This window comes from Aureobasidium subglaciale (genome assembly GCF_000721755.1).
Source record: "Aureobasidium subglaciale EXF-2481 unplaced genomic scaffold scaffold_1, whole genome shotgun sequence".
In the NCBI taxonomy this organism is placed as follows: Eukaryota; Fungi; Ascomycota; class Dothideomycetes; order Dothideales; family Saccotheciaceae; genus Aureobasidium; species Aureobasidium subglaciale.
The window spans coordinates 133132-155890 of NW_013566994.1; the positions used below are offsets into that span (position 1 = coordinate 133132).

At 51.7% G+C, this 22759-nt stretch overlaps 10 protein-coding genes across 10 annotated transcripts; 6 read left to right on the forward strand and 4 right to left on the reverse strand.

Moving 5' to 3' along the window:
• Positions 1 to 977: 977 nt before the first annotated feature.
• On the forward strand, positions 978 to 3276 carry AUEXF2481DRAFT_35249 (uncharacterized protein; the record flags this gene model as incomplete). Its single annotated transcript, XM_013492642.1, has 1 exon — positions 978 to 3276. A coding segment is annotated over exon 1 (2096 nt), but the record flags the coding sequence as incomplete, so codon positions are not given.
• Positions 3277 to 6786: 3510 nt separating this feature from the next.
• Positions 6787 to 7995, forward strand: AUEXF2481DRAFT_61484 (uncharacterized protein; the record flags this gene model as incomplete). The annotated part of the gene is made up of 1 exon (XM_013492800.1): positions 6787 to 7995. The coding sequence occupies one exon, from the start codon at positions 6787 to 6789 to the stop codon at positions 7993 to 7995; it is 1209 nt and encodes a 402-aa protein (XP_013348254.1).
• Positions 7996 to 8429: 434 nt separating this feature from the next.
• Positions 8430 to 9756, forward strand: AUEXF2481DRAFT_864 (uncharacterized protein; the record flags this gene model as incomplete). Its single annotated transcript, XM_013492365.1, has 2 exons — positions 8430 to 8438; positions 8491 to 9756. 2 exons carry the CDS (start codon positions 8430 to 8432, stop codon positions 9754 to 9756), a joined length of 1275 nt encoding a protein of 424 aa, XP_013347819.1.
• A 131-nt stretch (positions 9757 to 9887) lies between these two features.
• Positions 9888 to 11287, reverse strand: AUEXF2481DRAFT_35250 (uncharacterized protein). Its single transcript, XM_013492643.1, has one exon. The coding sequence runs from the start codon at positions 11000 to 11002 to the stop codon at positions 10019 to 10021; it is 984 nt and encodes a 327-aa protein (XP_013348097.1). The 5' UTR covers positions 11003 to 11287; the 3' UTR covers positions 9888 to 10018.
• Positions 11288 to 11431: 144 nt separating this feature from the next.
• AUEXF2481DRAFT_35251 (uncharacterized protein) lies at positions 11432 to 13874 on the reverse strand. The gene is made up of 2 exons (XM_013492644.1): positions 11656 to 13874; positions 11432 to 11603 (listed from the first exon to the last, which is right to left on the reverse strand). The coding sequence occupies exons 1-2, from the start codon at positions 13656 to 13658 to the stop codon at positions 11489 to 11491; spliced, it is 2118 nt and encodes a 705-aa protein (XP_013348098.1). The 5' UTR covers positions 13659 to 13874; the 3' UTR covers positions 11432 to 11488.
• Positions 13875 to 13990: 116 nt separating this feature from the next.
• AUEXF2481DRAFT_35252 (uncharacterized protein) lies at positions 13991 to 16184 on the forward strand. Its single transcript, XM_013492645.1, has 3 exons — positions 13991 to 15647; positions 15696 to 16026; positions 16098 to 16184. Exons 1-2 carry the CDS (start codon positions 14043 to 14045, stop codon positions 15762 to 15764), a joined length of 1674 nt encoding a protein of 557 aa, XP_013348099.1. The 5' UTR covers positions 13991 to 14042; the 3' UTR covers positions 15765 to 16026; positions 16098 to 16184.
• AUEXF2481DRAFT_172394 (uncharacterized protein) lies at positions 15732 to 16679 on the reverse strand. The gene is made up of 3 exons (XM_013492902.1): positions 16323 to 16679; positions 16096 to 16270; positions 15732 to 16029 (listed from the first exon to the last, which is right to left on the reverse strand). Exons 1-3 carry the CDS (start codon positions 16538 to 16540, stop codon positions 15808 to 15810), a joined length of 615 nt encoding a protein of 204 aa, XP_013348356.1. The 5' UTR covers positions 16541 to 16679; the 3' UTR covers positions 15732 to 15807.
• On the forward strand, positions 16571 to 18635 carry AUEXF2481DRAFT_172545 (uncharacterized protein). Its single transcript, XM_013492903.1, has 3 exons — positions 16571 to 16885; positions 17002 to 17363; positions 17413 to 18635. Exons 1-3 carry the CDS (start codon positions 16820 to 16822, stop codon positions 18179 to 18181), a joined length of 1197 nt encoding a protein of 398 aa, XP_013348357.1. The 5' UTR covers positions 16571 to 16819; the 3' UTR covers positions 18182 to 18635.
• Positions 18449 to 19497, reverse strand: AUEXF2481DRAFT_84979 (uncharacterized protein). Its single transcript, XM_013492863.1, has 3 exons — positions 19399 to 19497; positions 18815 to 19267; positions 18449 to 18737 (listed from the first exon to the last, which is right to left on the reverse strand). Exons 1-3 carry the CDS (start codon positions 19448 to 19450, stop codon positions 18460 to 18462), a joined length of 783 nt encoding a protein of 260 aa, XP_013348317.1. The 5' UTR covers positions 19451 to 19497; the 3' UTR covers positions 18449 to 18459.
• A 773-nt stretch (positions 19498 to 20270) lies between these two features.
• On the forward strand, positions 20271 to 22695 carry AUEXF2481DRAFT_25269 (uncharacterized protein; the record flags this gene model as incomplete). The annotated part of the gene is made up of 2 exons (XM_013492521.1): positions 20271 to 20821; positions 20874 to 22695. The coding sequence occupies 2 exons, from the start codon at positions 20271 to 20273 to the stop codon at positions 22693 to 22695; spliced, it is 2373 nt and encodes a 790-aa protein (XP_013347975.1).
• Between the last annotated feature and the right edge of the window lie 64 nt (positions 22696 to 22759).

Here is a 22759-nt window from a genome sequence, read left to right on the forward strand (position 1 = left end):
ATTCTGAAGCTTGCTGGACGACCAAGAAGTGAATCATGAAGACTACGAAAGCAACAACAACAATGCACGAGACAAATGGGTATGGGAGGTACATAAACCAGGAAACAGACAACAATGACAATGAATGAAACACGTCACATAATCTCAACCACGGCTTCGGGCCTGCAATATTGACATATCTCTAGCATTAGTGTCGCTGTGGACAGCCGAGCATAGGAACAGGATGTGTTCTTGTACTGCGAGTATGCGTGACTGGTAATGCACATGCTGCTCTGTTTGCATGTCTGCACACCGCCATGTGTAACCGTCCAGGCTTGAAGAGATGCCGGTATACAAATTGCATGCAGGGTCTTGCTCGTGCGCGTGTCGCTGCCGATGGCCCTGCAGTGATCCATCGAGCCTTTTGCTGTTTGGCTTTTGAGGCTCATTTGATTGTGTACCGCAAAGCATGATAACTACATGAGATATCTGAGCAGGAGTGAGTTGTATCGTGACGGGTGTGTAACAAGCCGCGACAAGAAACACCTTTCGGGAGGTGTTTCCTGCGAGGACGGAGGTGCCCCACACCACACCCTCGCTGACGGCCGAAGTTGCGGTCAAGGTCGGCTCTTTGACTCACAAAGCAGTTGATTGCAGCTCGCCCCTCTTCATGCAGCGGGGCGAGCGGCGGAATAGCGCATTAAACATACGAGCAATTGTCGCCGACTAGGAGCGACTGATCGTAGTAAGTACCAATCAACCTTGGGAAAAGTCTGGTGAGTCCCCTATTTTTCTGCTCTCTTAAGCGATTGCACATCGACGGCAAGGGGATCACGAACAGAGTCCTTGCTGCCTTTTTACCTTGGTATTCTGCGTACAAGAAAGGGATACATAGGCTCCAGAAAGTCGTGCATCGTCTTTCCTTTAGTCTTGTGATCTCCTTTCGCTCGGCAGCGAATCATCAGCTTCCCTGCTGGGTTTGGTGTCTTTTGATTGCACCCTCCCAGCCGCCGCAATTATTTCCCTGATCGAAGGCGGTAGGAGACAATCAACGACACTGTTTTACACCTCAAGCAGAAATTCGAGGCCTACATGCTAGATACGGCGATCACTTCCGCCATATCTTGAGTTCTTGCATGCAAGAGAAGGATTTGATGCTTAAAACAGACAAATGACGATTCCTGTCGCGAGCGCGTTGTCGGCGCGTCTTCCGCAGGTCCTGGACCTGAAGCTTCCACCAACCAGCGACTTGGTCCAACAGCCGCTGCAGAAATGCGTTGGCCATGCATATAACGGCCATCACGATGGAGCATACACGAAATCGTTCAAGTCCCCGAGTCTGCCCTCTCTGGACGTTGAAGAGGCACCGCCGAGCTACAACGACTGCGTGAACGATTGCCCACCTGATTATACCGATAGCGGCACACTCGCGACATCAGTTTATCACCCACCGCCTTATGCATCATTATCACCCTCCTCGGTCTCAGAGAAACGTTCTGAGGATCCACTTGGACTACACGCGCCGAGACTCGACTTTGGAAATCGTGACAACTTGCGCGAACACAAGAAGAAGAAAAAGGGCGCTGCTGCAGCAAAGAACAAATGGGACAGCGATAACGAAGAGGAGAAGAAGCCTGAAGGTGACAACACCGGCGATCAACCAGGCGATAACGGCGGCAGTGGAGGGGCTGATGGCGTAGGAGGAGATGGTGGCGAAGGAGGAGGCAATGACGATGACGATTGGGATGACGGCAAGAAGAAGGGCAAGAAAGACAAGAAGAAGAGTGCCTTCAGCTGGGATGCCCTAGAAGATGAGGAAATCAAGGACGAGGAAGAGAAGAAAGATGATCCAGCTCCGACCGAAGAAGCTCCCCAGGAAGAGGACGAGTGGGCAACATTTACAACCGCAGCCAGCAAGAAGAAGAAAAAGAAGGGCAAAAACGCCGAAGTCGATCCTCCAGCCGACGATCCCAAAACCGAAGACGATCCTCCAAAGGTCGAACTGAACTTCGGCAACAGCAATAGCTTTAGCTTCGGAAGCGACGGAGCTTGGGGCTCTAAGCCAGCAGAAGACGACGGATGGGCTACCTTTGGTGCCAGTAAGAAAGAGAAGAAGAAGAAGAACACCAGTGCGTTTGATTTTGGATTCGGCGATGCTGAAGGGGGAGAAATGCCGGGAGAGTCTGCACCACCGCCAGCAGAGGAAGAATCGAAAACGGACGACAATCCGTGGGCTGCATTCAGTACTGGCAAAAAGAAAACGAAGAAGGGAGGCGCTGTCGAAGAGCCGCCCCCTGAACCTGAACCTGAACCCGAGCCCGAGCCCGAGCCCGAGGTTGTTGTCGACTTTCAGAGCCCAGAGGAACCCGTTGACGACTTCAGCTGGGGTATGAGCGCAAAAGACAAGAAAAAAGCAAAGAAAGCCGCGAAGGCTGCTGTCCTCGCTGAGCCAGAGCCTGAGCCTGTAGCCGTCGTCGAAGAATCACCACCTGAGCCAGAGCCCGAAGTTCCCCCTGCTGATCCTGAACCAGCTCCAGTCGAGGATTTCAGCTGGGGTATGAGCGCGAAAGACAAGAAGAAGGCGAAGAAGGCCGCCGCGAAGAAAGGAGGAAACGCTTTCGAGTTCATAGCGGAGCCCGAGCCCGAACCTGTTCCAGCTGTGGAGCCCGAGCCCGAGCATCCAGTCACCGCGGCCATTGAGGAGCCCGTTGGAGCGGCTCCTGAACCAGAACCTGTAGACGATTTCTCTTGGGGAATGAGCGCAAAAGATAAGAAAAAGGCGAAGAAAGCAAAAAAGAATGCTTTTGACTGGTCGGAACCTGATCCTCCTGCTGCGCCAGAACCAATTCCCGTCGATCCATCCCCTGCAGCTGCGCCTGAGGAATCTTCTGCGCTTGCCATACCAGAGCCTCCTCAAGATGATTGGTTTGGATGGGGCACTGCTGGTAAGAAGAAGGGTAAGAAGGAAGACGTTCCACCAGAAGTGTCTCCGCCTCCGCCTGCCGCTCCAGAACCAGCTGTTGTAGAAAGCGGCAGTTCATGGTCTTTCGGCTGGGGCTCTACTTCGAAAAAGGACAAGAAGAAGAAGAGCAAGTCTCCAGAGCCCGAACCTATCCCAGAGCCTCAAGCTGAGCCTACTCCTGAAGAAAACCCAGTCGTGATGGTTCCAGAGTCTGTTGACGAACCTAAAGCAGAAGGAGATGACTGGTCTGGATGGGCCACAGGCAAGAAGGCAAAAAAGAAGGGGAGCAAGAATACGCCTGTTGAGATTGTAGAGCCTATATATGACGTTCCCGTCCAGCAACCTGATCCTGTGCATGCTGAGGAAGATTCTTGGGGAGGGTGGAGTGTAGGTAAGAAGGAGAAGAAGAAGGTCAAGAAGGTTGAGGCTACAAACCCCCCTTCATTACCAGCTATTGAGCCACCACCCGCAGAAACCGTCGAGCCTAGTATCAATATTCCTCCGGCTGTACCACCCGAGCCTGCTCTTGAAGAACAGGCGCCAGCTGATGATCCCTGGGCGTCTTTCTCAACCAAGAAGAGCAAGAAGGACAAGAAGAAAAAGGGCACGGGTATCGAGGAGCCGAAAGCAGTGATTGAAGAGCCGCTTCCGCCCCAAGAACCGATCCAACTCGATGAATTACAAGACACGATCGTTGAGCCCGAGTCTATTGTGGTCGTTGACACTTCACCTGTCGACGAGCCTGTTAAAGAGTCCAAAAAGAAAGAAGTCAAAGCTTCATCTGGCTGGGGTAGCAGTCTATGGGGTAGTTCGAGCAAGACCAAGACTTCGTCCAAGGACAAGGAGAAGGAGAGGGAGGACAAAGGACGTCAAAATCGAGAAGCCGAGGAGCAACGCAAAGCAGATGAAGAAGCCGCATTTGCAGCAGCTCTCGCTGATGAACCTGTCGACTTGCTTGCCGACTCAGGACCTGCACCTGAAGCGTCAGCAAGTACAGGCTATTGGGGCACTTTCCTAAAGCCAACTACAGTCAAGCATGTTGATGAGCAACCTGTTGTTCCCAAAGGTAAGCTTGATACTGGTGCTAAGGAATCTGTCAAAGATAGGATTAAACGGTTGCAAGGCGAGGCTACCAAAGATCAAGCGGTTGTTGTACCGCCAACCATTCGCGCACTCGAGCCACTACCGGAGCCCGAAGTTGTAGTTGTGCCCGAGCCCGAAGTCATCATCGTGCCCGAGCCACCAGTGATTGAAGACGTCTCGGTAAAGAAATCCTCGAAGGACAAGAAGAAGAAGAAAGCCAAAGAAAGAGAATCACCGCCTCCGCCTCCACCAGCTACCATCGAAGTACCCGCTCAAGCTATCGATGTACCCCCATCCCTGAGCCCTATTCCGGGTGGCTTCCCTGAGGATGACGTCGAAGTTGATGTGTTGGCCAATTCACCTGTTGTACCACCAGCTACTATCGCCAATGCCTCGGCTGGCGTATCCGTCCAGTCACCTCCAAAAGAGACAGTCATGCCATCCTTGGGGACGGTGCCCAAGTCTTCCGAAAAAAGGCCTGTCAAGGACAAAAAGTCGTCAGTCAAAAAGGAAATAAAGAAGCCGACAAAGTCTTCGCGTCCAACAGTAGTAGATCTTTCTATGCCAAGCACACCGGCTGCCGAGTCCAAATCAGTCAAGAAGGAGCGACCGAAAGTCGTTCGCGACCCAGCTGGATCTTCGCACTGGGGCTTATGGGGAACCACGCCCAAACCAGAAGCGAAGAGGGAACGCCGACACAGCAAAGACGTGACGACTCCAACCTTGAAGAGGACTGCCGCACCTGGACTCACCCGTTCGAAGTCAGCGCGTAAGGCAACAGAGCAAGACTTCATGGAGAAACTCAACAAAACCTCTGGTGACGACAAAACGTCGAGGCGAGAAAGCAGGGATCAGTCTACTCCGTCGAGAGGCATGGGTTTCGGTCTCTTTGGTCCTACACCAACAAGGTCGAAGTCAATGCGACAGTCAAATTCCGCACAGCGAACAACTCAGGTCAGGGAGCCACGTCACTCTTTCGACGTGTCCCCCCCTCCTGGCGATATTGCAAGTAAGGCGGCCAAGCTGATGGGTCTTGGTCCGCGGCCTTCGCTTAGCCGCAGTCAATCTACACGTGAGAAGCGCGTGTCGCGTACTATCCCGGATCCGTATGCCATTGACCCTGACAACACGCCGGACGATGCTACACACTCTGCATCAGTCGACAGATCCAGCAGTCATCGTACGAAGAGGTCTAGTCGTGGCGACCACAGGCACAGTAAACGCGATTCGGCGATGATGTCCGGTGGTCTGGGACCTGCCGACGTTGATGGGGCAGACCCAATGACTGTACCAGAAGAGACGCCCTTCGTGACACCTTCCCGACCAGCACTCAAGCGTTCAGCAACCACCAGCGCCCGAAGACCTGCTGGGGGCCTCTTCAGCAACATCATTGAATCGCTGAAACCAAAGCCGGTAGAAGAGCTTTCCCGTCGGCAACGTAGCAGTCGTGCTTACGATAGTGAGGATGGGTCCGGACGCCAACATAGACATCGTAAACCGCAATCATCCCATCGTGAAGATGATGAAGACTCGCAGCGCCATCTGCGTCGCGAAAGCAGGCGTGTCCATCGACCAGAGGACTCGAATCCCTTGGACGACTCGCCGTCCACACCGGTAGCAAACAATCTTGAGTCCGAAGACCGTGAACGTAGGCGTGCGGAGCGCAGAGCCAAACGTGCAGCACTAGAGGCAGCAGAAGAGGAACTTCGCCTCAAAGAGAAAGCCACTAGACGTAAGGAGCGTGAAGACGCCGAGCGCGCTAGACAGGATGAAGAAGAACAAGACCGACGTCAACGACGAGCGGAACGACATGCCTCCCGTCGCTCTAGCGCCATAGATCCGGACAGGAAACCGCGCCTTCATCGCTCTTCAACTGCGCCTGTCCAATCGTACTTCGATGCTCGTGCGATCAATCGTGATGCCAATGGCCGTGATCTTCGTAGTCCTCCAAAGGACAAGACATCCTCTTGGGTACATAGTGTGACGTCTACACCTCCCTCACCACCACCTCTGCAACCTACAATCCTGGATCTGCCACCTAATGATCAAGTTATCGACAACGATGAAGTACGCGATGATGAAAGCACAGCTCGGGAACTTCGGCGCCGCCATCGCCGTGAGCGCGAGTCTCGTGGCGTAGAGACAGATGAAGATCGCAAGAGACGCAAACGTAAGGAGCTACGACGCCGAGAAGAAGAAATTGCAAATCGCAACCGTGAAGGCACAGGTAAAAGAGATGGCGGAGGTAATAAGGCCTACAACAGTCTTGGCTACGAGAATTTTGACACACAGAGAACATGGGACGGAAGGGTCGTTGGTGGTGAGCCGCGTGGAGGTGGTGTCAAGGAAGAGATTACTCGACGTACACAGGGATGGTTCAAGAAGGTTGCTGGCCTTTGAGTACGAGATGTGTTGAGACGAGCTCGGCGGGATACAAAGGCCGTCTCTGGTTCCATGAGTGAGTGGCTGACGACTGTTACGATGTCAATGAGGTAGTGATAGGATACGAAGGAAATGAACTAGCATAGAGACAAGAGTTCTGAGAGATGATGAAATGGCGTTTGCATAATGTTGTGATCAGTGCACAATTTTGTGCAGCGAGGCAGCAAACTCCACTCCTCCCCGATCAGGCAGGTTGAAGAGATACCTAAAAAGGCAAGTCCAACCTGCATCCACGAAGATATCGAGTACAAGTATCTCCGACGACCTCTGTTGTCTGCTCTGCCTCTTCTCTGCTATCTCCAATTCACATTTACCACACCATGCGTACTGCAGCTGCGGCCTCGCTGCTCCTCGCAGCAACAACCCCACTGATCTCAGCTCACGGCGATCATCACCATCACGGCCAGCGAGACTTTACACCTGCCGAACTCAAGGAGCTCCAAGACAAATGGGGAACTGACTTTGGCTTCGGTGGCATCAGCACATTTGCGCATCTGCCGCATCACAAATGCTTGACGAACCCGCAGACTCCGTTTGACATTGGCATCATCGGAGCTCCCTTTGATACCGCCGTCTCTTACCGCCCAGGCGCTCGCTTTGGGCCCCGCGCTATCCGTGCTGCATCGGCTAGACAGACTGCTCTGCGTGGATACAATCCGCGGGCAAGTCTCAATCCATACACCTCTTGGGCTAACGTGGTGGATTGTGGTGATATTCCTATTACGCCATTTGATAATGGACTTGCTCTGCGTCAAATGAGCGAAGGTTACAATGAACTTGCGACTAGAGTGGCCATTCCTGAGAACGTGGACTCGGCAGCGACGTATCTCCAGACTGCCAAGATTGTCACGTTGGGTGGTGATCACAGTATCGCTCTTCCCGCATTGAGAGCGCTGAACAAGAAGTACGGGAAACCGGTTGCGGTTGTCCATTTTGATGCTCATCTGGACACTTGGCATCCATCTAAATATCCTTCTTACTGGTTGGATCTGGATGACCCATCTACACAGTCTTTCTTCACCCATGGAAACATGTTCTGGATGGCTGCAACTGAGGGATTGATTGCTAACGGCTCTTCGATCCATGCTGGTCTTCGCACTAGACTGTCAGATGAGGATGATTACACAAACGACTCGGAGCAAGGTTTCGTCCGCATCTCCGCCGATGATATTGACGACATCGGCACAAAAGGTGTCATCTCCAAGATCTTGTCTACGGTTCCTGCAGACTACCCTGTCTACCTCTCAATCGACATCGATGTCATTGACCCCGGTCTTGCTCCTGGTACTGGTACCCCTGAGCCTGGCGGTTGGACTACTAGAGAGTTGATCCGTATCTTGCGTGGTATTGAAGGTCTCAACGTTGTGGGTGCCGATGTTGTTGAGGTATCGCCAGCCTATGATTCCCAGGCTGAGACAACGGCACTTGCGGCTGCACAGGTTGTCTATGAGATTGTTACCTCGATGGTTAGAAGAGGGTTGATGGAATTGGCGAGGACAAAGCAGGAAGTTGTCAAAGATGAGCTATGATTTCAACGGCTGTATATGAGTGCGCTGCAGCGATGGCTGTTCGATGTTGCTCGGTAAAACGGTGGATCTTTTGGAACACGTGGAAATACCCATGCTTTGGAGACCCCGGAGATGAAGCACAGTGGAAAGCGATGAGCAATCTGTACAAGCGATCCACCAATACATATTTTGATATTATTGTTTACATTCTAAGGAATCTTCACACGATCTGCCATTGCTCTATTAAGCTTTTGTTGCCTTCCTTGAAAGATCGATTCTTGTAGGTATTGTGCTAAGAGCAGGGTGGCTCTCTTTACCATAATTTTTGAACATAGCCGACGTCATCATCCAACACGCGCATCACCACCTCAAACACTTTGTCAGCCCTCCATTGTCGACCACTTCATTCGAATCTTTCCTACTCTCTCTTGACTACTTTGTCCAACTCGCCCAACATGCCAGAGGTAAGTGGCCCTTTTCTTCGTATACCACACCCGACTGACGCGTCCCAAATAGATCGGAGAGGTAGCGCGTATAGTACACTTCCTGCGCAAACACTGCGCCAACAAGAAAATTTCCAACATCCTCATCCAAGAAGACAACATAGTCTACGGTAAAGTCGGTACCTCAGCATCAGCCTTCCAAAAAGCCTTTACGGGAAAGAAAATCCTCGATGCGAAGCAGCAGGGCAAGTACTTCTGGCTTGAAATGGAAGGGAAGCAACATCCTGTTATGCATTTGGGCATGACGGGGTGGATAAAATTCAAAAATGATGATACAAGTCATTATTACAGAAAACCAGAGGATGAGAATAAACCCCAGGAGTGGCCGCCGAGGTTCTGGAAGTTCATTTTGCAGTTGGAGGATGATGGAAATGAGATTGCCTTTGTAGATCCGAGGAGATTGGCACGTATCAGGGTTGTTGAGGCAGAGGCTGAAGAGTTGCGGAACACTACGCCGCTCAGGGAAAATGGACCGGACCCGGTGATTGACAAGGACATTTTGACAGAAGCTTGGCTGGAAGAGAAGTTGAAGAGCAAGAAAGTGCCTGTCAAGGCTTTGATGCTTGATCAAGCCAACATCTCGGGAATTGGCAACTGGGTGGCTGATGAGATCTTGTACCAAGCAAGGATCCATCCCGAACAGTACAGCTACACTTTCTCTTCTGCACAGATCTCCGCGCTCCACAAAGCCATGATGGATGTCTGCGGAACTGCAGTCGCTGTTTTGTCGGATAGTAGCAAGTTTCCGGAGACCTGGTTGATGAGATATCGCTGGGACAAGGGCAAGAAGGACAAGAACATCCTACCTAATGGCGATAAGATCGTCCATCTCAAGGTCGGAGGCAGGACTTCAGCGATTGTACCTCGAGTCCAGAAGAAGACCGGAAAAGTGGCTGGGGACGTTGAATCTGCGGATGAAGTGTCTGAGGATGCTGCAGAGTCACCTGAAGAAGAAGCCACACCGAAAAAGGCAAAAGCGACAAAGGCCAAGTCAAAGAAAGCTGCCGCAACTGCCAAAGATGAGGATATGGAGGTCGTCAAGCCCAAGCGTAGCAGAACTACAAAACGCAAGGCAGGGACCAACGAAGAAGACGCAGGTGCGGCTGTAAAGTCAGAGGAGGAAGAAGCCAAACCCGTCAAGAAGAGGCAGACCAAGGCGACAAAGGCGGAAGAAACAAACACTACTAAGACCAAGACTGAACAGAACGATATCAAGACCGAGGATACGGAGGGAAGCACAAGAAGAAGATCAGGTCGACTGTCTGGAAAGGGCGTCTAGAACCATACGTAAGGTCTCCATCCTCCACATGGTCAACAAGCATACCAAAGGTTTTCTGTTTGTGAAATATTCAAGATAGCAGAAAGTACCATGCATACTCATCTGCTCATTCGAGAATGCTCGATGATGAAACGATCACTATGCTATGAGATAATCTGGCATGCCATAACATTGTCAAACAATTGTGTTGTCTAAAATTCGGTATCACACAACTGCCACGCCCATCCTCCCATGCTACTCCAACACCTTTTTTTCAACCACGTTATTCTTCCATAACACCCACGATCCAATCCAATCCTTCCTTACCCTCTTTAATCCCATAACAAAACGCCAACACAAAACAATGCATCAAGCCCTCCCAATGCAACCATCTACCACCAACCCCCTGCTCCCTACAAACTTCTGCAAAATGTCTCGCCGGCGGCGCCAAAACATCTGCACCAGCCGTAATACCATAGACCTTCACACCCCTCTCCCTAAATACACCCACATCCGCTAAAACTGGAGAAATCCAAGGCGTCTCAGCATCAGTCCCACGACTCCAATTCTCAGCCGTGCCATTCGTAAACGGGATCCCCAACAGAGGATCCTTTTTATCCGCCGCCACCAGATCTGCAGAAAATGATGATGAAGCAACGGGTTGCTTTCGGAGGTCCAGTGCTGGAGATATCAAGACTATTTTGTTTGGCACGGGTGCTGAGGGTGTGGAAGCTAGGACTTTGACGACGAGACCTAGGGCTACATTGCCGCCCGCAGAGTCACCGGCGAAAATGACTTCTGTAGTTGATTTTTCCGTTTCTGTGGTTGGAAATAGGTAGGGGTATAGTCTTTCCAGCAAGGGTAAAGAGTCCTTGGCCGGAGAGTTTGGAGCCAGTGGATAAGATACCATCGTCACCGTTGTATCCTTCGATCGATGACACAACTCGGCGCAGAGTTTCCAATGTTCAGGACTCGGAGGCATTTGCCAACCTCCTCCCGCAAAGTAAAAGACGTGTCTCGTTCTCGTTGCGATTTCATCCTTTTTGGGAGAAGAGGTGTATTTGGGCTTCATATCGTAGAGCCAGATCCCTTCTACTTGTCGTTCTGTGACATTGCAGCGCTTGTTTGCTGCCTTGTGAACATCAAGGTAGGGCGAGCCTGCTGGAAATTCCTTTTTGGGTTTTATAAGACGAGGTCGAAATGGTTTAATGATTGTTTGGAGGAGTGATATCGGCGTTGATTTATCGCATCTTGTTGTGATTTCCATAATGCCGAGGCGCCTATGGTATTTCTGCCACTCGAATTGGTGATATAAATTACTGCGAATTGAAAGGACGCATGAAATAGGATAGCAGTAGAAGAATACAAGTGAGCAGGTGTGTTTATGCTATCCGCCATCCGCTGATGACGTATCGATTTCTTTCTTCCGCGGTTTCGCTTCGACAACTGCTGAAGTCTTATGAATTTGCTGATGTGCCTGAGCAATGAGACTAGAGCCTCTCACCATGCCGTCCAATTACATACACTGTACCGCGCGTTCTGTAGTGTTCTGTAGTGTGGGAAGTATAATATGAGGAGGCACTGGAATGGTCACGAATGACGTCAACTTTGGTCTACTTGCTCGGCGACCCTGCCGTTCGCTCTTTTGATGACAACGTCTTTGCTTTGCACTTTCAAGGACGGTGTGTACAGTTTATGCGAGGAGAAGTGTAAGCGTTTGCATTTCTTCAAGTTCAAGCCGCTCAAAAGGCTCCTAGTTGTTCAAAGCAAGACATGCATCCACAGCAGATCCAACACGCCCTTCTTTCATTCTAACGACATCGCTGATGACCTCACGATCCAAGTCCGGGAACATGCCTTGTAATGTCCTGTGTATGTGATCAGTGGATTGATTCCTGGTGCAGCAACGGCTGAACTTACTCGACCACTACTTGATGCTCCTGGGCTTGTATCCTCTGAGCCTCGGCCACATCGTTACTTGCTTGCCTTGCTGCTGACTCTTGAGAGCTACGACCACGACTAGATTCGAAACTCCTTGATCGGTCAACTTCTCGACGCTCCGGACTACGTAGTCTTCGGGTATCTTCCGCGCTCTTCCGTTGCTGGGGAAGTGCTGGTAAGCCAGGTGACAATCTAGTTGTGGAGATAGGCTGAGGAGTGGCGAGCTGTCTGGGAGTCGAGGATGAGGGCTGGCTTTCGTCGCTGAACATGCGGCCGATGGTTGACAAAGGTTTTTGGATGGTGCGGAGAAGACCTGTCACAGCTGCATTCTCGTCCTCTGCTTCACCTGCAGAGTTCTTCGAGCGTATACTGCCTCCTCTGGTCAGGGGTGTTCGCTCGCCTTCGGTGCTGTTTCTAGTGTTGACCTCCGGCCTACTCAGACTACTCTTCTCGTTGAATTGTGGATGTGTGGACTGAGACGAGCTCGCAGCAGCTTTATCGTGTGTTGAACTCTCGTACTCGTCTGCTTTATGCCCCTCAGCAATCTGGCTCACAGCAGCCTCGACGTTCTTCTCGAACTCCTCATCGGTGATGGTCAAATTGGTCCGATCGAGATTCTCGATGAAAGTGACGACGCCCATCAAGGATGAAATGTAGTATCCAGCCTCGCCTCCCAACTTATCCTGATTCCGGAATCGGAGAATGTATTGCACGTTACTGACAAGATGCTCTGGGTTCGCACGAAGAACAGTGTAGATCAAAAGAGGCACGAATGCATCGGCAGACTGATCGCTCTTGTTGTTCTTGAGATAGCCGAAGATGACTTTGCAAGTGTTGAGAATACAAATGACCTTGTCACGAGGAGCACGGTATGAGCCAATCTTGAGCAGTTCTTGCTGTGCAAGCACCAGGAAGCGGCGGCCTTTGTCGTTGATGGTCGCAATGTCCAGATGTTCCTCTCGGATCCAGCCGTAGATTCTGATCTTTTGCGCAATCACGTCGTCTCTTTCGACATCTTCCTGATGCTGGCCTCTTCTACCAGGACCATGTGGAGAATGTGTCTGATGGCGGAAGCGTTTCTTTGTGGGAGAGCTGGCCTCCTGTGCAGGGATGGCGGGAGAGAAGGTCTGTGAATAGAGTCTGTTCATGACGAGCTTCTCCATGCCCTCTCTGGCGTTGTCGAACTCTGCATCGCTGACCGTCCTCCAGACTTCACATTGAGCCATCTTTTTCGAAATGAACTCGAGGAAGTCGGAGATGATCTTGACCTGCTCGTGAACAGCCCATTGCTTCTTGCCAAACTCATTAAGAAAGGATCTCAGGAAGCGGGCGACAGGATCGGCAGTCCGATGACGGAGTTGTTCGAGAAAGCGGTGGAAGTCGAAGGGGAGAGCGGGTTCTGAGTCGGGAGACGGCGGCGGCGGCTGGAAGATGGACGAGGCTGGGCGAGGAGAATCAGTTCGCTCCGGCTGTTGAATGCTGACACCAGAGATGGAGCCAGGTCGTGCAGCGGCGGGGCTGAAGATGTAGCTGTCGCGCGAGAGTTGACGCTGCAGCTTCGGCGACGTCATTGTGCTGGGAGAGGGAGATGGATCCAGACTCGAGGTGCGCATGGGTAGCGAGGATATATCGATGCGCGGAGACATGATCTTCTGCAAGGCGGGGTCGGCCAGGTCGTCGTCCATCTCGTCCATGATGTTTGCGAGGTCGTCGTCTTGAGCATACTGTCGTTGCAGGAACTTGTCGTCCTTCGGGGGCGGCGGCGGTGGTGTCGGCGAGCGCACTCGTTCCTTCTCTTTCTCCTTCTCCTTATCCCTGCCGCTCTCTGGCTGTGCATGCTGCTCTGCTTGCTTCTCATTCACTTCCAGCTCTTGCGTTCTCTCGGCCAGGTCCTGGCTTGCTGTCGTTTGTGTAGTGGGATGCGCATTTTCTGAAGGGATTCCCAGATCTATCAAGACATTCTGCTCTTTCTCGGCGTCCATGTTGTCGTCGTCTTTAAATGTCGCCCTGTTGCATTCCAGTGCTGACTGCGGCCAACTTCGATGTCCTCCGAAGCTTACTCGCACGACAATCGCCTAGATTTATGCAGATCTTGTCACGCTCGGATTATGCGATACGAGTTGGGCGAATGCGAATGCGAGGGAATGTGGGAAACAAGTATTAAATATTAGGTATGTTCCTTGCAGATTACAAGGCCGAGTCCTAGAAGATGAATGGCCGAGGCGCTTGCTTGCACCAGCCACATGAACACATGAACCTCACGCGCTGCTCTCTTCCCGCAATGACGCTCGCCTTGGCACCGTCTTCCTCCTCTTGAACTTCCACCACACCTTGTATTGTTTTTTCTGTCTTATGTCAAACAAGTCATGTGCGGCATCTTTTGTTCTGTCAGCGCTATAGAGCACGTAGTACCCTCGGAAAGGCACCGCGAGCTTCTGAAGAGACGAGGCCCTGACTCTTCCAAGGAGCTGAAACAACGATCTGAAAATCTTTACCTATCCTGTTTCAGTACAGTCCTCGCTCTTAGAGGGGATCACACTGTCATCCAGCCTGTAGAGCATACAGATCACCCAAATGCCTTCCTCTGTTGGAACGGTGAAGCTTGGAGACATGGTGCCTCTGCTATTGCGGGCAATGATTCTGAGGTCGTCTTTACTTCCATCTCGAGCATGCTGAGACAGGCTGAGCTCGATACATCCCCAGGTAGAGTCATGCAAAATGCACTGAACCTCATTACCGGTCCTTATGCCTTTGCCTATTTCCATCCTGAATCATATACCCTATTCTTTGGTAGGGATCCTCTTGGACGCCGTTCCTTGATGCACCGCGCTGATGAACATGGTAACTTCATTCTGTCCACCATCTCCGACTCCACCGAATCAGGGTGGCAGGAAGTGGAAGCTGATGGCGTCTACTCACTTAACCTCAAGTCTTTCCATGAGTCGATTCAGAGAAAGGAACCTTGCATACCAACATGCCTGCCTTACCTCAGTTCACCCAACTCTGTCATTTCGACGTCGACAGCTCCTGAGTCGTCTGTTCCTCGGCTCACTACCTCTTCTCCTGCTGTTTCGAGGATCGAAAGCTTACTCCGTGACTCGCTGAAGCTACGCATCTCAAACATTCCAGGCCATCCTCATAGCAAGTCACCGCGCCTGCCAGCAAGCCTCGCCGTTCTCTTCTCCGGCGGACTGGACTGCACCCTCCTGGCCCGACTATCAAATGATATCCTTGAGCCTACACAACCCATCGATCTCCTCAACGTCGCTTTTGAGAACCCTCGAGTACATCGTCGACCTGCCGACGCGGATCTTAACGAAACGTGGTCACCATACGAGCTTTGTCCAGACCGCGTAACGGGACGCGCCTCATTTGCTGAACTTCAACTTGCCTGTCCTGGTCGGCTCTGGAGGTTCATCGCCATCAATGTTCCGTATCATGAGTTTTCTGCTCATCGATCGGAAGTCATCAGCTTGATCCATCCTCACAACACCGAGATGGATCTAAGCATTGCCTCTGCTCTCTATTTTGCCTCTAGAGGGCAAGGAATGATATCATCAAACGAGGGAGAATCATGTTTGTTCACTTCAGAAGCACGTGTGCTGCTCTCTGGCCTAGGCGCTGACGAGTTGTTCGGTGGCTACACTCGACACGACACTGCGTTTCGTCGACAAGGATTCTCCGGTCTCTTAGATGAGCTAAACCTTGATGTTGACAGGCTAGGCAAACGTAATCTCGGTCGTGATGATCGTGTGCTGTCCAACTGGGCAAGAGAGACTAGGTTCCCCTTCCTTGATGAGGATCTTGTGCAGTGGGCCGTCAATGCGCCTGTTTGGGATAGATGTGGATTTGGCGAGAGTAAGGAAGGCGAAGAACGTGAGACTTCCTCTCTGGAGCCCGCGAAGAAGATACTACGTTGCCTTGCTTGGAAACTTGGGATGAAAAATGTCGCTGCAGAGAAGAAGCGAGCAGTGAGTTGAACCGTCACAGATGTCTGATTATGCTGACATCAACCATAGATCCAATTCGGCGCTCGTACAGCCAAGATGGAAGTTGGTCGGTCGAAAGGCACCCACGCCATCAGTTGAAAGTTGTCTGTGAGGACCTCCTACAGAAGCACGCATCTATACATCATTTATCCTTTCTGGTCTCATTGAGATCTGGATTATAGTACTCGGGGTATGATCCCTTGTATCCTAACAAGCCTCCACCAATCCATCGACCAACTACGACTCCCAAACCATACGTCATATACTGCATCAACCATGTCGGACCAATGTCCCAAGCCAAGCTCACTTCGGCCGAGTCCAGGAACAACAAAAGCTGAGGCAAGCTTGGAGTAGTCTTTTGGTGAGTGCAGTCATCGAGATAAGAGTACAAATTACGGAAGAAGCGTTCGCTGACGCCCAAGTCGGTGGCAGTGGTTTCTGATGATAGAGGAGAAGTCTCGGCTGAGATCTCAATGACACAAGGGCCCTTGTGTGACGGATCCGGAGCGAAGGTGTGAGGAGCACCAGGAGTGATATTCATGCGCGGGTTCGGGTCCGTCGCAGAAATCTTGGTGTCTTTGCCGTTGAGGGTGAAGATGAAAGTGCTGCCGTCAATCAGTGATTGCAGGTTCAAAAGCAAGATGGCGTACTGCATACCCTTGAGTCACGGTAAAATGTTCTTCCTGGTACCAGTGCCAATGATAAGGAGGAACCAGCTGCTCGCGTTGAGACTTTGTGATGGAAGAAGAATCAGGATATGTTTGAATTTCTAAGACGCTGTTGCCGGAACGAGGAGTATGCCATTTTGTAGTCCTTGCGCCATTGCAGCTGACTACCGAGTCCGACTCGGCTGTTCTGGTGCGGGCGAAAGACATGAGTTACACAGAAGCAGGATGGTCAGAGCGGCTTCTTTGTGTGACCAAATTACTATATACAAGTGACAAGGTTGAAAACAGATGTGGTCATCATTGTAGACGGACACAGAAGCTATGACCAGCTGGAGGGGAGCCGTTTGAGCAGGCAGCATGACGTGGGCGTAGGCGCGTTTGTCCTTTGTTTGTAGACGGCCGCTTTCGCCGCATCCTTCTGGTGATAGAACAGTGAAAACAACAGGACACATTCCATTCTTCAGTACCATCCCATCCAGACTCATCATGGATTCAAGCAACGAGGATCTGATCGCTCAGTTCAGCGGTATCACCGGAGCATCGCCTGCAACTGTAAGTCTGGAACAAACAAGAAGACTACCCCACATCCGTCACCAGTCTTCCATCAACCTTCGATACCTTTCTGTCTTGCTATCCGACCATCACCATCTAACTTGACATCCACCCAGGCACAAACCGCTCTCGTTTCATCCGACTGGAACCTCGAACAAGCCGTCACTCTCTACTTTGCATCTCAGGACGCCCCCGCCGACGACAGCGACCAAGATCTTGAAGAGCAGCCTGCGCCCTCCCTGCCTGCAGCCCCTGCCGCAACCACTTCCTCATCATCCGCCAATCCTGCCCCTGCCACCAACCAGCCTAGAATGCGTACCTTCCGCGATCTCCAGAACGACGATGGCGACGATGACCACAGCGATCACGACCCCCAGCAGGACTTTTTTGCTGGAGGCGAGAAGTCCGGTCTAGCTGTCCAGGACCCCAACAGACGTCCTCAGGACCACTTCCGCAACATCATGCAGCAGGCCAGAGAGTGTGTTGTACTTTGTCTCAGCCATCTTCAACTGCTAACACATTAGCAGGAACCGCGCACGTCCCGATGACGATGACGAAGACGAGGCACCCGCCCAATCCAGCGCCTTCTCAGGTCGCGCTCAAACCCTCGGCGGCGATGACGCCCCTTCGCGCGTTATCGAAGACCCCAATGCCCGTCCCGCATCCACAAACACTACATCAGCGCCGCCTCGCGTGAGCCGTACGCTTCATCTCTGGCAAGACGGCTTCAGCATCGACGATGGTGAACTGCACCGCTTCGATGATCCCCAAAACGCCAACGTCCTCGCTCTCATCAACCAGGGTCGTGCTCCGCTTGCCCTCCTTGGCGTCCAGCCGGGCCAGGAAGTCGATCTTCAGCTCGACCCTCACAAGGACGAGAAGTATGTGAAGCCCAAGGCACAATACAAGCCTTTCGGTGGCTCTGGCCAGCGTCTTGGCTCACCTACCCCTGCCCTGTCCGGCTCCACACCCGCACCTGCCGCTGCAGCCGCATCATCGTCCACGTCTTCAGCAGCGACCTCGTCGACACCCAAGGTCGACGTTGACGAGTCACAGCCCACTATCCAACTCCAGATCCGTCTGGGTGACGGCACCCGTCTGGTCTCACGTTTTAACACCACACACACTGTTGGCGAGGTTTATGAATTTATCATGGCCAGCAGCACCGCCAGCCAGAGCAGACCCTTTACCCTCATGACCACATTCCCTAGCAAGCCTCTAGACAACAAGACTGCCAAGCTCGAGGATGTGCCTGAACTCAAGCGCGGCGGTAGCGTTGTGCAAAAATGGGATTAGACGTTTCCTTTCGAATGGAATCATGTGGAAGGTCGCAGGCTGGGAAGCTACAATGAACCTGTTGTTCTTGGAAGTGATGCTGAGCAATTAGCTGAGGATGTTGCAGCAGTGAGAGGGTATTACGAGAAGATCCTTGTCATTGGCTGGGAGTACACTATATGCCCGGATGCCGAAACTTGATCAGACTCGTCGTAGAGAGGAGGGGACACATGAAGCTCAACTCGAGTTAGGCCAGATGACAAAATGACAATCATTTTAATATTTGAAGTTGGTGTTCCTTAGTTTATAGTATATCCTCCGTCAGCCACTAGAGCAGCGCCCTGAACAAAGGAAGCTTTAGGTGAGCAGAGGAAGAGGATACAGTCGGCTATCTCTTGCGGTGTGCCAGCTCTGTTCATGGGAGCGATAGAGATTGCTTTCCTGACCTCGTCGTTGATGAGAGGAGTTTCAATAACACCAGGACAAATGCAATTGACCCTGATGTTATGAGCAGAATAGTCCAAAGCATCTGATTTTGTCAAGCCAATGATTGCCGCTTTGGCTGAACAGTATGCAGCTACGATCTCATCAGTATCTTGATTTCTCTCGGAAGGAAGAGGGAAAAGGGCAGAAGAAGGAGGGAAGCAAACTCACGAGCCTGAGGTCTAGCCACAATACCCAACTGACTAGCCACATTAACAATAACACCTCTATTCCCTTGTCTCCCGTCATGAGTCTCGAGTGGTTCCTGTCCCACCATACACTTCAACTCCTCCCTCGAACACAACCAAGAACCTCTATAATCTACATTGACCACGTGATCGAATTCCTCCAGTGTCATTTCATGGCTTTTCTTCGCCGTGCCCAGCACACCTGCACAGTTCACCGCGTAATCGACACGGTGGAACTGTTGGAGGGTTTTGCGAAAGAGGTCGCGGACAGAGGAGGGAGAGGAGATGTCGGTTTGAATGGCGAGAAAGGTTGTGGTGGGGTAGAGTGCTGAGAGGGAGGAGTGGGTTTCTTGCAAGGAGGTGGTGGAGATGTCGGCGAGGACTATTTGGGGGCAACCTTCTTGGGCAAAAGAAGTTGCTGTGGCTTTTCCTATACCTGTGTTGCGTAGAGTGTGAGATTGGTGATCTTTTTGGAGTTGGGGTCATGGGTGTTGGAGTTGTGGTATATGGGGTCGAGAAAGTTGGGGTCGTGAGGAAAGAGGAGGTGTGTATGTATGGGATGCTTACCAGAAGAGGCACCAGTGATTAGAGCAACGCCAGGGAAGAGTGTGGGAGCCATTACATCAAAGTGATCGAGGAGTTGAAAGAAGAAGAGTAGGTGTACAGACTTGAGATCAAGGTGGAAATGTTGGTCAACTTATCATTATCATGTGCTTATCGATAGGTGCATCATCCCGGCGTCGGCCAAAGTCAAATCAAGTCAGATTCAGCCGCAGGAGTGGGGGAAAAGTGTCATGAAACCTCCAAGTCATGGAGGCATCGATGGACTGCTAGAGGAGTTTCCCTGTGGTTCTGTACCTAAATCCTCCAATAGATAGAGAATGTGATACGTGGGTGACTTGAGATGAGGCATTGAGATTGGGTAACATGAATGCACAGCCTATGGGCAGGAAGCAATGATAGACCTACGGAGAGAAATCCCTGGAACTGCAGCGGCGAACAAACTGGTTGACCATTACACATTAGAGTCAATGGGAGAACAGGACTGCACACCAGAAGGCCATATATTGTCGAATATTAGACAGCTCTTCAGACAGGTGTTAGGTAGAAAGAGAGGATCGAGGCTTGTGTATAAGCTACAAATCAAGGGATAACTCGAGACTTGGCGGACGATGGGGAACGTTGAAAGATGCAGACGCAGTAGAAAGGAGTACAACCGATGGAGTTGAACAACGGCAGGTGGTGATAAGGAGGCGGCGACTTGTCCATCTTTCTCTTCTTTGCCAGTCCTACAGATTCTTGTTACTTCTCGATGATTTCATGAAACGCGACTCATAACCTACTACCTTAATAATCGACAACAGCTCGTCAGCGACTGAGCGTTTCACCACTACAAAGCAGGCAGAGCAGCCCCCTCTGCTCAAACTAAACAGCAAAAGATGCTGTTATCTGCTTTTGGGTCGCCGCGGCGGCTAATCATCTTGACAATCCTCGTCTTCCTGGCCATCGTCGTACTCGTGCGCAATTCGACATACTCCGAATACCTACCCCAGGTCGATCTACCCTCATTCAGCAACGGCAAGGTCCCAGGAGACACAACGACAGGCAGTAGCAGTTTTGCGGAAGATTCGCAGGGCGAGTTATGGCAGGAATACAAGCCTGAGCAGGACAAGGTTCAGCCAGCGCCGCCTCCGCCGCCAAAGGAGCAAGAATACGAGGAGAAGCCTGTCCACACCAGCATCCTCACCTCCGTCTCGCATTCGTCCAGCGCATCGTCTTCCTCGTCTTCCAATTCAGCAAGCACGTCTGCCACGAAATCCAGTTCCATTGCCAAAACCACACCTTTGGTACATGCTTCGTACAAGGAGCTACAGGCAAAGATCAAGGACTTTATCAAATGGGATCGTCCCACAAAGGGTGCCCATTGGCCTGGCTATGATGATTATGTCGACAAGGATTACGATCCGAACCGCTGGGAGGGCCTCCCCATGTACGTTGTATCCTTGTGCTCATGGGGAATGCCCCCCACTGACCTAATGCAGGAACGTCGACTTCTACGCATCCAATGGCATCAAGCAGCTCGAGAAGATGGGCTTGAACGCCTCCGTATATTCCCCTTACCCCGATTACCACTCGTCCGGCTACAAGAAGCAATGGGCAGGCGAATACGCTTCCTGCAAGGGCCCTCGCGGTCAGACATTGGACAAGAGCCCGGAAGACTTGGTCAAGGCATGGCCACAACTCCCACACAACTTTCCCAACGTTAGTGTTGGCACAGATCTGGGTCTCGACCTCCACTCTTGCTTCGATCGCGAGTTGCGCTACGCTCCCTACGACAGCTCCTCCAGGGACGCTCCTGAGTGGCAGAATGTCAATTGGGGTAAGCTACAAGACGAGTGTTTGAGCACGAACAAGGGACGCTACGGTGAACACCAGCGCAAGTCTATGCAGCTTAGACCCAGCAGGACCATGCCCAAGGAAGACGAATCAGACAAGAAGGCAGAGTCCACATCCGGCGCTAAGCCTCACCACCGTACTGCCATTTTGATCCGTACTTGGGAGGGCTACAAGTACACAGAGAACGACTTGCAAGCCATTCGCTCTCTAGTCACAGAGACTTCGCTTCTCAGTGGCGGAGAGTACCAGGTCTACTTGTTTGTAAACGTCAAGCAGCGCGACGCCGACATTTACGACAATGAAGAAACCTACAAGAGCGTACTACACCAGGTTGTTCCCGAAGAACTCCGTGACATTTCCGTCCTATGGACCGAGAAGGTATGCGAGGAATGGTACCCTAGAGTCGGCGACTGGCAAGTCTATTGGATGCAATTTATGCCTCTGCAGTGGTTCTCAAAGACACATCCCGAGTTCGACTATGTCTGGAACTGGGAGACCGATGCCAGATACACCGGAAACCCCTACCATTTCCTCGAGCAGGTTTCTTACTTTGCTCAGAAGATGCCGAGAAAGCACTTGTGGGAGAGAAACTCTCGTTTCTACATTCCCGAGGCACATGGTGACTACAAGTCATATCTTGCAGATACCGACGGAGCCATTGCTAATGCTACAAAAGAAGGTAGCATGACTCCTGTATGGGGCGCTCTTCCTTACTCTGCTTCTCAGGTCACCATTGGCCCAAAGCCACCTCGTAAGCAGGAAGAAGACGACTTTTCCTGGGGTGTAGACGAACAAGCCGATCTCATTACTCTCCAACCGATCTGGGACCCCAATGACACCCAATGGTCCTTCCGCCACAAGATCTGGAACTTCATTCCCGGCGTACGACCAATCTTCACAGCCGACAACGGCATTGCCGAGGGTTTCTACCACGAAGGCTTCGAGACCATCCCCCGCCGTACTTTCATCAACACACTCGCCCGCTTCTCCAAACGGATGCTCCACGCCATGCACACAGAAAACCTCGAAGGCCGCGCCATGCAAGCGGAAATGTGGCCCGCGACCGTCGCTCTCCAACACGGTCTCAAAGCCGTCTATGCACCCCACCCAATCTGGTCATCCCACCACTGGCCAGCCTGGTACGCCGACGCAATCTTCAACGCCGATGCCGGAAAGCCCGCCCGCTGGAGTCAAGAATTCGACTCTGCGTATGCACATGACCGTGAAGTCAATTTCAAGACATGGTCGTGGTATTACGCCACCGATTTCCCAAAGACGCTGTTTTGGCGATGGTTGGGCTGGGAAGCTGAGGATAAGGGGTTGGGCAGTTGGGGTGGTAAACAGGATGAAGAGGAGGGTAAAGATATTAGAGGGATCGGTATGGTGGGGGGAGAGGGTAAGATGTGTTTGCCTGGTATGCTGCTGCATCCTGTGAAAAAGGTTTCGAAACCTCAGGGACAGAATTAGGGAGAAAAGCATTTAGATCCTGTGTATATTCGAAATTTTCTCATCCTTCCAGTTCCCAATATAC

Bases quoted from the DNA above. Each gene is read 5' to 3' on its own strand.
- AUEXF2481DRAFT_84979 (XM_013492863.1), bottom strand. From the start codon at position 19,450: ATGGCTCCCACACTCTTCCCTGGCGTTGCTCTAATCACTGGTGCCTCT. The intron at 19,268-19,398 runs GTAAGCATCCCA...TACGCAACACAG, and splicing joins AATCACTGGTGCCTCTTCTG to GTATAGGAAAAGCCACAGCA. The intron at 18,738-18,814 runs GTGAGTTTGCTT...ATGAGATCGTAG, and splicing joins TGTGGCTAGACCTCAGGCTC to CTGCATACTGTTCAGCCAAA.
- AUEXF2481DRAFT_172545 (XM_013492903.1), top strand. From the start codon at position 16,820: ATGGATTCAAGCAACGAGGATCTGATCGCTCAGTTCAGCGGTATCACC. The intron at 16,886-17,001 runs GTAAGTCTGGAA...ACATCCACCCAG, and splicing joins CCGGAGCATCGCCTGCAACT to GCACAAACCGCTCTCGTTTC. The intron at 17,364-17,412 runs GTGTGTTGTACT...ACACATTAGCAG, and splicing joins ATCATGCAGCAGGCCAGAGA to GAACCGCGCACGTCCCGATG.
- AUEXF2481DRAFT_35251 (XM_013492644.1), bottom strand. From the start codon at position 13,658: ATGGACGCCGAGAAAGAGCAGAATGTCTTGATAGATCTGGGAATCCCT. The intron at 11,604-11,655 runs GTAAGTTCAGCC...TCACATACACAG, and splicing joins GAGCATCAAGTAGTGGTCGA to GACATTACAAGGCATGTTCC.
- AUEXF2481DRAFT_35252 (XM_013492645.1), top strand. From the start codon at position 14,043: ATGTGCGGCATCTTTTGTTCTGTCAGCGCTATAGAGCACGTAGTACCC. The intron at 15,648-15,695 runs GTGAGTTGAACC...CATCAACCATAG, and splicing joins CTGCAGAGAAGAAGCGAGCA to ATCCAATTCGGCGCTCGTAC.
- AUEXF2481DRAFT_172394 (XM_013492902.1), bottom strand. From the start codon at position 16,540: ATGTCTTTCGCCCGCACCAGAACAGCCGAGTCGGACTCGGTAGTCAGC. The intron at 16,271-16,322 runs GTATGCAGTACG...GATTGACGGCAG, and splicing joins CATTTTACCGTGACTCAAGG to CACTTTCATCTTCACCCTCA. The intron at 16,030-16,095 runs GCCACCGACTTG...GATGACTGCACT, and splicing joins CTCTATCATCAGAAACCACT to CACCAAAAGACTACTCCAAG.
- AUEXF2481DRAFT_35250 (XM_013492643.1), bottom strand. From the start codon at position 11,002: ATGGAAATCACAACAAGATGCGATAAATCAACGCCGATATCACTCCTC.